The following is a 16583-nucleotide window of genomic DNA, read 5'->3' on the forward strand; positions in this document are numbered from 1 at the left end:
CACTTGTAAAAGAATGAAACTAGAACACTTTCTAACACCACACACAAAAATAAACTCAAAATGGGTTAAAGATCTAAATGTAAGACCAGCAACTATAAAACTCCTAGAGGAGAACACAGGCAAAACACTCTCCAACATACATCACAGCAGGATCCTCTATGACCCACCTCCCAGAATATTGGAAATAAAAGCAAAAATAAACAAATGGGACCTAATTAAAATTAAAAGCTTCTGCGCAACAAAGGAAATCATAAGCAAGGTGAAAAGACAGCCTTCAGAATGGGAGAAAATAATAGCAAATGAAGCAACTGATAAACAACTAATCTCCGAAATATACAAGAAACTCCTGCAGCTCAATTCCAGAAAAATAAATGACCCAATCAAAAAATGGGCCAAAGAACTAAATAGACATTTCTCCAAAGAAGACTTACAGATGGTTAACAAACACATGAAAAGATGCTCAACATCACTCATTATCAGAGAAATGCAAATCAAGACCACAATGAAGTACCATTTCACCCCAGTCAGAATGGCTGCAATCCAAAAGTCTACAAGCAATAAATGCTGGAGAGGGTGTGGAGAAAAGGGAACCCTCTTACACTGTTGGTGGGAATGCAAACTAGTACAGCCACTATGGAGAACAGTGTGGAGATTCCTTAAAAAACTGGAAATAGAACTGCCTTATGACCCAGCAATCCTACTGCTGGGCATACACACCAAGGAAACCAGAATTGGAAGAGACATATGTACCCCAATGTTCATCACAGCACTGTTTATAATAGCCAGGGCATGGAAGCAACGAATGGATAAGAAAGCTGTGGTACATATACACAGTGGAGTATTACTCAGCCGTTAAAAGGAATACATTTGAATAAGTTCTAATGAGGTGGATGAAACCGGAGCCTATTACACCGAGTGAAATAAGCCAGAAAGAAAAAAATTAATACAGTATACTAATGCATATATATGGAATTTAGAAAGACGGTAATGATAACCCTGTATGCAAGAGAACAATTGAGACACAGATGTATAGAACAGTCTTTTGGACTCTGTGGGAGAGGGAGAGGGTGGGATGATTTGAGAGAATGGCATTAAAACATGTATAATATCATATAAGAAACAAATCGCCAGTCCAGGTTTGATACAGGATACAGGATGCTTGGGGCTGGTGCACTGGGATCAACCAGAGAGATAGTATGGGGAGAGAGGTGGGAGGGGGGTTCAGGATGGGGAACATGTGTACACTCGTGGCGGATTCATGTTGATGTATGGCAAAACCAATACAATATTGTAAAGTAATTAGCCTCCAATTAAAATAAATAAATTTAAATTTAAAAAACAAATAAAAGTAAAATGGTGATGCAAGTCCTTATATATCAATACTTACTTTAGTTGTAAATGGATTACATTTTATAATAAAAAGACAGAGAAAGACTGAATGGATAGGAAAATAATATCCAACAATATGTTACCTTCAAGAGATTCACTTTAGATTTAAGAACACATGAAGGCTGAGAGTGAGGAGATATAAAAAGATATTTCAAGAAAATGATAACCTAAAGATGATAAGGGTAGTTATAACTTTATCATACAAAATAGGCTTTAAGCTAACAATGATCATAAAGGACAAAGAATTTCATTATATGAAGATGCCAATTCATCTAGAGGAAATAATAAAGGTAAATGCTTATGCACGCAATGTCAGAGCACCTAACCATATAAATCAACACTAAAATAAAAGAATAAATAAACAGCAATATGATAATAGTTTCAGATATTATACCTCACTCTAAACAATGCATATATCACCCAGAGAATAAACTGTAAAAAAAAAAAGTTAACTTGAACATTATTACAAAATGAACCTAATATACATATATAGAACACTTCATCCAAAAGCAGCAGAATACGTTTCTCCTCAAGCGTATATGAAATATTTTCTAGCATACATCACATATCACACCACAAAACAATTCTCAAAAAATTCAAGAAGATAGAAATTACATCAAGTATCTTTTCCTACCACAATGGAATGAAACTAGAAATCAATTAAAGAAAGATTATTAAAGATTTCATAATACATGAAAATTAAAGAATCTTCATCTTACTAGCCATTTTCTTAGTATATTCTCAATACTTTTTTAATAGTTCACATTTGCCAAGAGGCTGAAAATGGGATTTGAGAGTCAAGAGATTTACTGGTGGAGGGAGATTTTTACTGGCAAGCCTTCAGATTGTGGTGAAGGCCTGAAAACTGTGAAAGGTGGCAGAAAAAGAAGAACTGGCTAGGAAGAGTCTAGGACTGCAGCATTATTCTAAGAAAGTTTCAAACAGGTTGATAGTGAGTCCTTGAGCTAACATCACCTATTGGGAGTCCACCATCTTGCCAGAATGGTATTTGATAGTATTCCTTCTGTGGTCAGTCATTGGCTGGGAACATTCTGTGGGAAACATGGCCCTGACACACCAACACTGGAGTGAATTCAGAGGGCAACAATGGAGTTATCAATCATGCTGCCTGTAGCAGGAGATTTGAATTGTGCATTTTCATATCTATGGGATACACTTGCCCCATTCCCCAGCAACTGATGCTCTCAAAGCATTTACTTTCCATTTTTATTTGATTTCACCCACATCCCTTTCCTTGTTTCCATCCTATTCTCCTATTTCAAAAATTTCCAGATCTTTCTATGATTTTTTATTACAATTCATTTCAGTTCTTCTCAAATAGTCCTTCTAAAAGTGTCCCTTCTTTTTCCTTATTCCATGCCTTCATAGAATGTGTTCTAAGCTAGGAAAAACCATACACTGCTCATTATTTGAGCTCAGGGCTCAGAGCTCAAACTTTTCTGAGTATAAAGATCTCATAGCCAAACTGAACTTAAAAAATGTTAATAAAATATCCAAAGTTTTCCTATCAGAAACATCCAGAGATATAACTATGGAAATAAAACTTATAGTCCCAGAGATAAAACTATGCTGGGTACAGGATCTACCAGAAATCAAAGAAAATTATTTTTAATAATTTTAATTCCATCTAGAAAAGAATATTCTGGCATGTTGAGTGGTTATGTAGAACAGGATTCTACCCAACCATAGAGATAATCAATAAATACTTGTCAAATGAATGACTGTCTTATAATGGCAAATGAGATTATGAAGAAGTCATGTTTCCCTCCTGACCAATCTACTTCTTCCTGCCACATAGGAAGAAATGAATCTCTTGGATGTGCTATGAGCATCAGTCAATCCTACCTACATGTTGTTTTTCCTAGAAGTCTGGTATTCTCACCCAAGGAACAAATTTTGGATGGTAGATCCTTTTGGATAGAAAACCAGTGAAGGGTTTGACAAGCCTACTTCTTCCACTAGTGGCTCTCTGGTACCAAAAGGATGTTACCGTCACTCTGCCTTTCAGCATGCTATTATTAATTATTATTATTAATAATATTGAAAGGACCCAACAATGGGATGTCCTTGGCCAATTTCAAGACTTTAATTTTTTAAACTCTGTGTACTCTAACCTCCAGTATAACCACTCCAGAACTCCCAATGGCTTCTCTACATATTACTTAAACTTGACTTAACCCAGATGTTAATGTGCCTGACTATTATTCCAGAGGATGGAGTTGCTGTCACTAGCAATCTCACACATTTTACCTTCTTCCCAGACTTGTTAGATAATACTTGCTTATTTAGGATGCCGTTTACCAGTAGTCCCAGCAGAATATAGTCATCACAGTCATTGATCTGATCATTAAAATCATAGCCAAGTTCTATTTGTCCCTCTTTCAGCTGATTCTCACCTTTTAGGTCAGAGCCAGTCAACACTTGAACTCGGAACACTTTAGCAGGTGAGTCCAAAACCACAGTCAGATGGCTTCCAGCCTCAGCTGACTTGGCATAAAAGAAATTCTTATTCAAGCTATAGGCATTCATAGGAACAGAGTCATTGGTAGCCTTCAGGCTAGTGTAGATGGAGGCAGCAGGGTTGTTGGGAGAACTAATGTCATCCTCTTCAAACTCTTTATCTTTGAGATTATTGAATTTGCCTTCAAAGGAGAAGTAATTGCCCATGTGCTGGAAGAGGGAAGGGAGGAACTGGACTGGTGTTTGCTGCATGAGAAGATCATGAAAATGGGAGAGGAGGGAGTCACAGGGCATTTCTTGATAGAAGAGAAGAAGGAAATTAACAAAACAAGGGAGGTCTTTAGTACGAAAGAGTTTTCCAGTGAAGCCCAATGGAGAGAATTCCAGAGTCACCCAAGGTTTGTTTTCCCAGGCAGACACTGTAGTAGCTATCTGGGTGACAAATCCAGGGACACATTTCACATCATCTTCAATCATCAAGAAATAGTCAGAGTGGTTGGTAGCAAAGTTCATGAGGAAGGCATAATCCATATTCCTCTTGGAACGGAAGGCTACATAGGCAGGAGTGTCATTAAAGTTTCTCTTAAGGCTCTTCAAGGGAAGATAGCTTTTAAGAGGCGTGTTAATCACTACTAGCTGGCTGGCCTGGATATATGGCTTAAAGATGGTTGAGATATTGGAGATCACTTGACCACGCCACATGGGATCAGGATCTGCCAAGTGTACCAGAACAATGAAGTGTTTCTGCTCAGATAAGGAGGAAGAATAAAAGAGAGATTCCAGGGTGTCCAAGAGGTAGCTCCTTTGGGGACGCTTCATTGAGGAAATTCCTATGGTCAGCAGTCCTAGGATTGAGGGGAAAAAAACAGAACTTGTATCAATGTAGGAAAGTGAAGGAAATAGTTGCTGTGGTTGAGGTTATAAGATTTTCTTATGTCTTTCTAATATGCCAACTCTCTGTATTACTATAGCTATTTTACACTTTCTCCCCCCTAGACCCGAGTACGGACTATGTTAGGAGTAATGCTTCATCACAAGTTGTGAGGGTTTTTTTAGTGTTACCTTTGAAACACTATTGTGGAAGAAATAAAGATGATAGACTAAAAACATTTGCACCTGTGTCTCCTTCTTCCCAAAATCACATTGAAAAACCAGAAAGTTTACCATGAGAGAATTTCAATATTTGATGAATTGCTGCAAGAATGACAGAATATGAAATAGGATTGGAGAAATCTAAGCATAAGAATTCATATTTCAAAAGACACACAGAGAAAATGACTGCACAGATATATCTTTATTCCAAAAGCCTCAGAAGAATTCTAAGTTTGAGCCACCAAATACAAAGGAAAGGGCCCTGGGATGGTCACCTGGATAATTAATCACAGAATTATTTCCAAAACTACTGAAGCAGTGATCACCAAGTAGCTGGTGGGAGATCTGCCAGGGTGTGAGTCCTATGGCTGGAGAGAACTTAAGAATGGAAGCCAAGAACTCTAGACATAAGAGGGAAAAAGGAAATAACACAGCTGACTGGCATTTGTTTATATGGTAAAGTTCTACGTATGGTTCCCTGAAGAACATGAAGTAGGTATTCAGAACTATAGAGGTTGCCAGAGAAGTTTATCTAAGCAGATAAGGGAGGAAATAGCACAGGGGACTTAGGGCTCTAATAGAAGAGACAAAGGGTTAGTCACCCAAATCAGCTACCCACATTCCTTACTTTCTCCTTATGTCACTGCTTCCCTGCAATCTAATGAGGCAAGCTTTCTTAATCACAACCCACTGTAACAGGGTGGCAAACAGAGATGGCAATTAGCGAGAACAAATGGAAAATCTATCCATTCTAGATTCTTGAATATTAATTTGAAAGATGAATCATCAAACATTTGATTATAAAGCTTGAAACAAGAATAACCAATATAACGAAAGAAAAACAACTTAACCAAGAACAGAACTCTACAAATAGAAACTAACAGGAAACAGTGCATAGAAGAACATTTCAAATATATTAAATCCAGTCTCAAAGAGATTGGAGAGGAAATCAAATTCTTTGGCAAAAGAACAAACTTGTAGAGATCAGAGTTTGTAGAAAATATTGACATGAGTATTTGATCAAATTCAGGTTATATTTTCTGGCAATAATACTTTATGAGTTGGTGATACATTCCTCTATCAGAAGGCACATAATGGCAGGTAATTTCTGTTTTTAGGATGTTAGCAGACTTTGAAGTTCGGTGTCTAGATTCATTAATACTCCAGAGGTTGCAATATGGTGATATTCTAAGGCTAACATTCCTTCTTCATTTGTTAACTGGAATGCTTCTATAAAAAGAAAATTCCTTTCATCTACGTCTTGGTTACCAAGTAGTATAGTTCACATAAGGAAAGTGAGATAAATATTTGATTCTTTCCCTTTATTTACTAGCTTTCAAAATAATGCTAGGAGCTGGTTCCCTCACATTCTCCATGGCGACAAAACTTGTGCTTTTTGGTGGTGGTTGTTGTTTTCTATGTATCTATGTACTCATGGTTTTCATACCATTGAAATTTTATCTTTATTGATGTTCAAATTGTCCTATCATTTGTAGGACAATTAATTATCAGAGATAATCAGCCTCTTAAAATTGGGTCCTGAGCCCTTTTGATACAACTTTAGTTGTATTCAAAAGCTTCCTTTCTATATGGAATAATTCCTGCCTGTGACCTGAGTCACCCTTTTTCCAAGGAACTCCTTTTAGAGGAAGTTCTTTCTAGTGAAAAATTGGATTTATATAATGAGTGCTCATTGTAGTAAGTCATTTCTAGGCTCTAGTGAACAGAGCTAAAACATTTTTAAGAGATAAAACACATTATGAGTTCAATACCAATATTTCAAAATGCATTCAACTCAAAAATGCACTTAAATGTAAAGGGGAAAAAAGTGTTTTCCTTATGAAGAGTATTAAAAGTCCTGATTTGAAATCTCTCATGTTCCCTAGCTAGCCATAGACTTCAGTAACAGATGCCAGCATGGTTATCAGGGACAAGAGAGAAAGGGATACTACTGCAGCAGAGGCCAGTGAGGACAACAGTTATACTTACCTCAAAATTATAGGCTGCTGCTATAGATGATACTTAAAACTGTGAGACTGGATGAGTTACCCAAGAAACTAAGCTTATAAGGTGTTGGGTATTGTAACCCATAATGGAATATAACCTGTAAAAAAATCAAATCACAATGCTATACACATGAAACTAATACAGTATTGTAAATCAACTATATTTCAACTTTTAAAAAGTAAGTCTAGATAAGGACTGAGCTCTGGGGTATATTAACATTTAGATGCTGGAGACAGAAGATAAATCAGCATGAGAGTGAGGAACTATCAAGAAATTTAGAGGAGAATCATAAGAATCTAGGATCCTTGGAAGCAATTAAAGAATGTTGAAAGAGAGTGATCTGTGTCAAATGCTGTCATAGGTCCCTTTTGCTTTACACCTGCCTTCTCTATATACCCTTACCTAACCTGCCCCTGCATCACATAGCCTCTTGAGCACACTCACTTTTTTTCAGAGGAGGAGCTCCAATCAAGATACAGGAGTTCACATTTTTTAGTGGTTCTGAGTTTTTCTGAATATTTTTGAAGGTTTCCAGGTGGTTTGTTCTACTAGGGCTGATCTGCATCCGGGCTCTCTGCCAAGCTACCATCTCCTTTTCCTGCTGAGAAAAGGGTAAGTCTCACCTATAATGTTCATGCCTTGTGAAAATGCCTGGATTCCCCTTTGTACAACATAATAATCTGTCTCCAGGACAGAGGGCAGCTTGCTCAGGGCTCATTTCAGTTTCTTACTTATCTTCTGAAAAAGTTTTACACCAGAGGTTCTTGTATAGGTTATGGGTCCTGGAGCAAAGGGAGAGGGTATTACTTTAGTTATCTTCCATTTTATGTAGGGAATGAGATAATGTCAGTCTATGATATTTTTCACCCACAATCACCTTTATGACTACAGTCTGACATGGGTCACTTAATCCCATGAAGGGCAAAATATGTTAGGTGTGAGAGATACAGGAGTGCTCAGTTGCTTAGTCATGTCCAACTCCTCTCTGTCCGTGAGATTTTTCCAGCAAGAGTACTGGAGTGGGTTTCCATTTCCTTCTCCAGGGGATATTACTGGCCCGGGGATTGAACGCATGTCTCCTGCATCTCCTCCATTAGCAGGTGGATTCTTTACCACTGCACCACCTGGGAACCCCAAGAGATACAGGAGACAACCTTGTCTCCTTTAGAATGATGGGAGACAAGGTAATACTACCCCAATGCCCCAATCTAAACTCCTTCCCATTGGTGGCACTTCACCCTTCCAAATTCATTCACCACTCTCCCTTTGCTTCTTTGCTGTTACTGTTTTCTGGTGAAGTTTTCTTGAAAGTGAAAGTGTTAATCAGTTAGTCATGTCCGACTCTTTGCGACTCCATGGACTGTAGCCAGCCAGGCTTCTCTGTCCATGGAATTCTCTAGGCAAGAATACTGGAGTGGGTAGCCTGTCCCTTCTCCAGGGGCTCTTCCCCACGCAGGGATCAAACCTGCATCTCCTGCATGGCGGGCAGATTCTTTACCGTCTAAGCCACCAGGGAAGCCCAACTCCCTAGAATTTTTTTGGCTTGGGGAAATGACAACTTCCCTGAGGTTTGAGATCCTATTGTATAAAACTGGGGGGAAATGTATAACTTTGAAACCAACGGAAATTTTCTAATTTTTTTTAAACAAGGAAAATATTTTCTACCTTATCAATTGCTGTTAAACAAAGGAGGGGAGGACAGCTTTAAGTAAACATTAAACAGTGTTATTTCTTCCCAGCCCTGAATTCTCTCTTTTCAGAGTGCCACATCCCTTACTGTTTCCATCAAAGAAAAATGATATATTGAGTCCTTAAGATTTGTTATCTTTCTTTTTTGAGTGTCTGGGATTCCCTGGTGGCTCAGACGGTAAAGAGTCTGCCGGTAATGGAGACCCAGGTTCGATCCCTGGGTCAGGAAGATCCCCTGGAGAAGGAAATGACAACCCACTCCAGTATTCTTGCCTGGAAAATCCCATGAACAGAGGAGCCTGGCCTACTACAGTCCATGGGGTTGCAAAGAGTCAGACACTCAGAAAGTGAGTGACTTCACTTTCACTTTCTTCAAATGTCTACTATTTAGTGATAATTTCACACAAATAGACACTTAATGTCCCGCTTTTTTTCTAGTCCAGAGATTTCAACTTTACCCCATCCATACTTTCTGGTACTTACCAAAGACAGGAAACTTGCAGTATCAAAGGGGTTTTCTTTAATGAAAAGAAATATTGGGAACACCATCACTATTGCAATAACAATGAGTATCCATAGGACATCTTTCATGGTACCAACATGGGGAGCTTGTATAGCTGGCTCTCAATCTGTGATCCTTGGATGTATACTTATAATCTGCAATTTACACAGTATTGAGAAAATTTTTCATTTGATAATGATATTTTGCTAATTAATCAAGAAAATACAGCTTACTTGTGTAATTAACATTCTTTTTTAAAGATAATTTTTAGGGCAGTTTTAAGTCTACAGCAAAATTGAAAAAACAGAGATTTTCCATTTACCCCCTTGCCCTTACATATGCATCATCAACACCACTCCCCAGAGTGATACATTTGTTACAATTGATTAATCCACATTGACATGTCATTATTCCTCAAAGTCCACAGTTTACACTAAGGTTCATTCTCGGTGTTGTACATTCTATGGGTTTAGACAAATGTATAAATGACATGTATCTACCATTTTAATATCATTCAGAGTATTTTCACTGCCCTAGAAATCCTCTGTAATCTACCTATTCATTCTTTTACCTACTACCCAATCCCCACTTAAGTTTTAACTGTCTCCATAGTTTTTCCTTTTCCAGAAAGTTGGGATTACATGGTGTGTAGTCTTTTCATATTGACTTCTTTCAATTGGTAATATGTGTTTAAGGTACCTCCATTCCTTTTCATTACTTCATAGCTTATTTCTTTTTAGCACTGAATAATATTCCATTATCTGGATTACCACAGTCTATCCTTTCACCTGTTGAAGGACGTCTTGGTTGCTTCCAAGTTTCAGCAATTATGACTATGGCTGCTATAAAGATCGGTATGCAGGCTTTTGTGTGGACATGAATTTTCAACTCTTTTGGGCAAACACTAAGGAGCACAATTGCTGGATCATATGGTAAGAGTAAGTTTAGTTTCTGTTAGGTCCATACAATTTCTGTCCTTTATCGAGCCCATCTTTGCATGAAATGTTCCCTTGGTATATCTAATTTTCTTGAAGTGATCTCTAGTCTTTCCCATTCTGTTGTTTTCCTCTATTTCTTTGCACTGATAGCTGAGGAAGGCTTTCTTATCTCTTCTTGGTATTCTTTGGAACTCTGCATTCAGATGCTTATATCTTTCCTTTTCTCCTTTGCTTTTTGCTTCTCTTCTTTTCACAGCTATTTGTAAGGCCTCCCAGACAGCCATTTTGCTTTTTTGCATTTCTTTTCCATGGGGATGGTCCTGATCCCTGTCTCCTGTACAATGTCACAAACCTCATTCCATAGTTCATCAGGCACTCTATCTATCAGATCTAGGCCCTTAAATCTATTTCTCACTTCCACTGTATAATCATAAGGGATTTGATTAAGGTCATACCTGAATGGTCTAGTGGTTTTCCCTACTTTCTTCAATTTAAGTCTGAATTTGGTAATAACATTTCATGCAAAGATGGGCTCAATAAAGGACAGAAATGGTATGGACCTAACAGAAGCAGAAGATATTAAGAAGAGGCGGCAAGAATACACAGAAGCACTGTACAAAAAAAGATCTTCACGACCCAGATAATCATGATGGTGTGATCACTCACCTAGAGCCAGACATCCTGGAATGTGAAGTCAAGTGGGCCTTAGAAACCATCACTACGAACAAAGCTAGTGGAGGGAATGGAATACCAGTTGAGCTATTTCAAATCCTGAAAGATGATGCTGTGAAAGTGCTGCACTCAATATGCCAGCAAATTGGGAAAACTCAGCAGTGGAGACACGACTGGAAAAGGTCAGTTTTCATTCCAATGCCAAAGAAAGGCAATGCCAAAGAATGCTCAAACTACCGCACAATTGCACTTATCTCACATGCTAGTAAAGTAATGCTCAAAATTATCCAAGCCAGGCTTCAGCAATATGTGAACCGTGAACTTCCTGATGTTCAAAGCTGGTTTTAGAAAAGGCAGAGGAACCAGAGATCAAATTGCCAACATTCGCTGGATCATGGAAAAAGCAAGAGAGTTCCAGAAAAGCATCTATTTCTGCTTTACTGACTATGCCAAAGCCTTTGACTGTGTGGATCACGATAAACTGTGAAAAATTCTGAAAGAGATGGGAATACCAGACCACCTGATCTGCCTCTTGAGAAATGTGTATGCAGGTCAGGAAGCAACAGTTAGAACTGGACATGGAACAACAGACTGGTTCCAAATAGGAAAAGGAGTACATCAAGGCTGTATATTATCACCCTGCTTATTTAACTTATATGCAGAGTACATCATGAGAAATGCTGGGCTGGATGAGGCACAAGCTGGAATCAAGATTTCTGGGAGAAATATCAATAACCTCAGATATGCAGATGACACCACCCTTATGGCAGAAAGCGAAGAAGAATCAAACAGCCTCTTGATGAAAGTGAAAAAGGAGAGTGAAAAAGTTGGTTTAAAGCTCAACATTCAGAAAACGAATATCATGGCATCCGGTCCCATCACTTCATGGCAAATAGATGGAGAAACAGTGGAAACAGTGAGAGACTTTATTGTTTTGGGCTCCAAATCATTGCAGATGGTGACTGCAGCCATGAAATTAAAAGATGCTTACTCCTTGGAAGGAAAGTCATAACCAACCTAGACAGCGTATTAAAAAGCAGAGATGTTACTTTGCCAATAAAGGTCTGTCTAGTCAAGGCTATGGTTTTTCCAGTAGTCATGTATGGATGTGAGAGCTGGACTATAAAGAAAGCTGAGAGCCAAAGAATTGGTGCTTTTGAACTGTGGTGTTGGAGAAAACTCTTGAGAGTCCCTTGGACTGCAGGGAGATGCAACTAGTTCATCCTAAAGGAAATCAGTCCTGAATATTCATTGGAAGGACTGATGTTGAAGCTGAAATTCCAATACTTTGGCCACCTGATGCAAAGAACTGACTCATTGGAAAATACCCTGATGCTGGGAAAGATTGAAGGCGGGAGGAGAAAGGGACAACAGAGGATGAGATAGTTGGATGGCATCACTGACTCAATGGACATGAGTTTGAGTAAACTCTGGGAGTTGGTGATGGACAGGGAGGCCTGGCATGCTGCAGTCCATGGGGTCACAAAGAGTCAGACACTAGTGAGTAACTGAAGTGAACTGAGAGGAAAAAGCAAGGGAAGTACATCTCTTAGCACAGATCCTCTGTGACCCACTTCCTAGAATAATGGCAATAAAAACAAAAATAAACAAGTAGGACTAATTAAACTTAAATACTTTTGCACAATTAAGGAAATTATAAGCAATGTGAAAAGACAATCCTCAAAGTGGTAGAAAATAATAACAACGGAAACAACTGGCAAGGAATTAAATCTCCAAAATATATAAGCATCTCAATACCAGAAAAACAAACAACCCAATCAAAAAGTGGACAGAAAACCTAAAGAGACATTTCTCCAAAGAAGACATACAGATGGCTAATAAACACATGAAAAGATGCTTGACTTCACTCATTATTAGAGAAAGGCAAATCTAAAGTACATTTAGGTGTCACCTCATACCCATCATGAAAAAAAAAAATGGCCATCATGAAAAAAATCTACAAACAATAAATGCTGGAGAGTGTGTGTAGAAAGTGAATCCTCTTGCACTGTTGATGGGAATGTAAATTGATACAGCCACTATGGAGAACAGTATGGAGATTACTTTAAAAACTAGGAATAAAACTACCAAATGACCCAACAATCCCACCACCAAACATGTACCTTGAGAAATCTATAATTTAAAAAGACACACGTACTAGAATGTTCATTGTAGCACTATTTACAATAGCTGGGACATGGAAGCAACCTAGATGTCCATTGACTGATGAATGGATAAAGAAGTTATAGAACATATATACAACATATTTGAGTCAGTTCTAATGAGGTCGATGAACCTACAGCCTATTATAAAGACTGAAGTAAGAAAGAGAAAAACAAATGTCATGTATTTGCACATATATGTGAAATGTAGATAGATAGTACTGATGAACATACTTGTAGAGCAGCAATGGAGAGACAGAAGTGAGAACATATTTGTGGACACAGTGGGAGAATGAGAGAGAGGATGAATTAAAAGAGTAACATTGAAAAACATTGAAACATATGTATAGGTAGTCAATGTGAATTTGCTGTGTGATGTAGGGAACTCAGACCTGGTGCTCTGTGACAACTTAGAGTCAGGGAATGAGGTGAAGGGGAGGTTCAAGAGAGAGGAGATGTATGTATACCTATGGCTGATTCATGTTGATTTTTTTTTTTTTTTTGGGGTGTTCCCCTCAAGGTACTGGCAGGTCTGTGTTCCTTTCTGGTGACTCTTGGGGGGAAGACTTTTTAAGACTGATGGAGCTCTCAGCTCACAACACTGACTGTCCATGTTGATGTATAGCAGAAACTAACACAATATTGTAAAGCAATTGTCCTCTAATTAAAATTTTTTAAAAAGAAAAAATGAAGTCTATTTTGTCTTATATTAGTGTGAAAGTGTACGATATTAGTGTGAAAGTCACTTAGTCATGTCTGACTCTTTGCGACCCCACGGACTATACAGTCTCTAGGCCAGCATACTGGAGGGGTAGCCCTTCCCTTCACCAGGGGATTTTCCCAACCTGGAGATCGCACCCAGGTCTCCCACTTTGCAGGCAGATTCTTTACCAACTGAGCCACTAGGGAAGCCCAATATTAGTATATTAGATATTAGTATAGCTACCCTTATTCTCTTTGGTTTTCTATTTGCATGGAATATCTTTTTCCATCCTTTTACTCACAACCTTTTTTTATCTTTGTATCTAAAATGAGTCTCCAACTACGAGACAGCACATAGTTGGAGCATATTTATTATCCATCCTACCAATATCTGTCTTTTAATCAGAGGGTCCAATCTATTTACATTTAAAGTAGTTACTCATTAGGAGATACTGTTGCCTTTCTTATTATGTGTTTTTTAAATACCTTATAGTTTTTTTGTCCCTCATCTCCTGATTTGTGGCCACTTTTTCATTTCGTTGATTTTTTTAATAGTGACACATTTCAGTTATCTTATCATTTCCTCTTGTGTCCACCTTTGTGTCTAGCTATTTTCTTTGTAGCTACCATTTAACATTCTAAAGTTAAAACATTAAGTTGAATTTGTACAGGCTGAACTGTAATAACGTACAAAACTCTGCTTCTTTACAACACCACTCCCACCCCTTTCAGTTGGTGATATCATAAAATTACACCTAATATATTGTGTACCCAAAAACATACACTAATAATGCCTTTAAGTGCATTAATCTCTTAAATTGTGTAGAATATAATGTTTGCAGTCACAAACCAAAGTTTAAAATAATGCTAGCCTTTTACACTAACAATTTTTCTTTAAATATGTCTGTTAAACCATGTTTAAAAAAAAAACTGCAGTTACAAATCATTGTTAAAATATTATTAGCTTTTATAATTGCCCATATATTTACCTTTACTGAAAATCCTTATTTCTCCACATGTCTTTAAGTTACTGTCTAGTGTCCTTTCATTGCACTTTGGAGGACTCCCTTGAGCATTGTTTGCAGGGACGGTCTAGTGGCAAAAACTCCTTCAGCTTTTATCTTGTAGTGTCTTAATTTCTCCTTCACTTATGAAGGACAGTTTTGTTGGATAATGGATTATTGGATGATGGGGGGGGCGGGGTTAGTACTTTGAATATATTAGCACACTGTCTTGCTACCTCCAAAACTTTTGATGAGAGATCTGTTGCTAATCTTATTGAGGATCACTTGTGTCTAATAATTCACTTCCCTCTTGCTGCTTTCAAGATTCTCTTTCTTTCTGACTTTTGAAAGTTTGATTATAATATATATCAGTGTGGGTCTTTTAGGAGTTTGTTGAGCCTCTTGGATGCTTAAATTCATCAAATTTGGGAAGATTTAAGCCATTATTCTTCAGATATTCTCTCTGCCTCTTTCTCTCCTCTTTCTTCTGGAGCTCCCATAATGTTTATGTTGATCTGCTCTCTGCTTAAGCTGGGAGATACATTTTCTTAGACATGGCACTTTTGACTCTCATTCCTTTGGATTTAGATTCCCCTTGTTCTTGGGCCTTCGTGTTTTGCTAGAACCACATCACCAGCTTTCCTGGCCTTCTAGTTGAAGACCGGAAATTGTGAGTCTTAGCCTCTAAGCCTCTAACAAATTGTAGGACGTCAGCCAATCCCTCTTAATAAATCTACTTTTACATTATCTATCTCTCTATATTTATCCTATTAGTTTTGCTTTTCTGGAGAACCCTGACTAACATAGGCATTTATTAAGGATCTGAGATAAGCTATGAATGGGATCAAGTCAGAGATCTAAGAGATAATCACCCTTTCTAAGGCTTCCATTCTGAGGCTTCCATTCCCTGAAGGCTTCAGGGGAGACACTATGAAATTTACATACACATATTTGTTTCAGCCACAACACATGAACATCCTCACCTTAACTGGAGCTGTAGTTCCATCTGAGACTTTTTTCTGGGTGCACAGGCACTCAGTTCCATACCTCTTAAGTGTTCAGGACTTTCCCTAAAGTCAAGAAGAAGAAAATATAATGTTTAGGGGGTTGTGATGGGCAAGAGTATGCATGCTATGAGGTAAGACAAAGTTGGCCAGGCTCTCAGGTGACACCCCCCCTGACAACCATTGTTCTACCTGAATGAGCCCTGTTTACCATGTCAAGCACCAGCTCCTTGGTAAGGGTCCCCAGGGAAACTGTGAGAAAGTTCTGACATCAGCTTCTCCAGATTCTGACTTAGATTCAGAACTGTGGTCTCTATGTGGGCCACCTTTTTCTCCAAATAAAAGTTTTATTGGCATTTTCCCCAGTTAAGTATGATACATGTTCAATGTAAAACATTGAATTGATTACCAAGAAAAAAAAAAAGAATAAAGATTACTCAATCTTAATGGTCAGAGATAACCTTTGGTTAACATCTGGTGAACATCTTGAATCAAAATGAAAAGAGTGGATTGGAATTTAGCTTTATGGCAACAAAAGTCAACCCACTAAATTCCCCAAGAAAGTCATTTGGGCAACAGAATTTATTAAACATGGCAATCTCTCAGAGTTTAGAGAAGAGGTAAATCTATCTATGCAAATTTACAATTTTCACTTTCCTTGGGTAACTTCTAATTCCCACTTATCCTAGACATCTTATTTTTTCCCTAAAAATCTCCCTCCTCTTTATCTTGTCATCTTTTTTTATCCTTATTAATGCCCTAAATCTGTGTTTCTAACCCTCACCTCCCATCATTCTCAGATTGCTCTGGATAAAATAAACACTAGTCACTATCTAAGGAAAAATGATGGCAATAGAATACATTTATAAGCCCAGATTGACAGTGTCCACTTTTTAAGAAAATCTTTCCAAAAGAACCAGATCTGTAATAAGAACCAGCTT

The 16583-nt window shown here is 37.9% G+C and overlaps 1 protein-coding gene across 1 annotated transcript; it reads right to left on the reverse strand.

Moving 5' to 3' along the window:
- Nucleotides 1-3406: 3406 nt before the first annotated feature.
- On the reverse strand, nt 3407-15765 carry LOC113890386 (alpha-1,3-mannosyl-glycoprotein 4-beta-N-acetylglucosaminyltransferase C-like). Its single transcript, XM_027538276.1, has 4 exons — nt 15622-15765; nt 9142-9315; nt 7414-7570; nt 3407-4715 (listed from the first exon to the last, which is right to left on the reverse strand). The coding sequence occupies exons 2-4, from the start codon at nt 9247-9249 to the stop codon at nt 3562-3564; spliced, it is 1419 nt and encodes a 472-aa protein (XP_027394077.1). The 5' UTR covers nt 9250-9315; nt 15622-15765; the 3' UTR covers nt 3407-3561.
- Between the last annotated feature and the right edge of the window lie 818 nt (nt 15766-16583).

The sequence above is a fragment of the Bos indicus x Bos taurus genome, chromosome 3, assembly GCF_003369695.1.
Source record: "Bos indicus x Bos taurus breed Angus x Brahman F1 hybrid chromosome 3, Bos_hybrid_MaternalHap_v2.0, whole genome shotgun sequence".
NCBI lineage: Eukaryota > Metazoa > Chordata > Mammalia > Artiodactyla > Bovidae > Bos > Bos indicus x Bos taurus.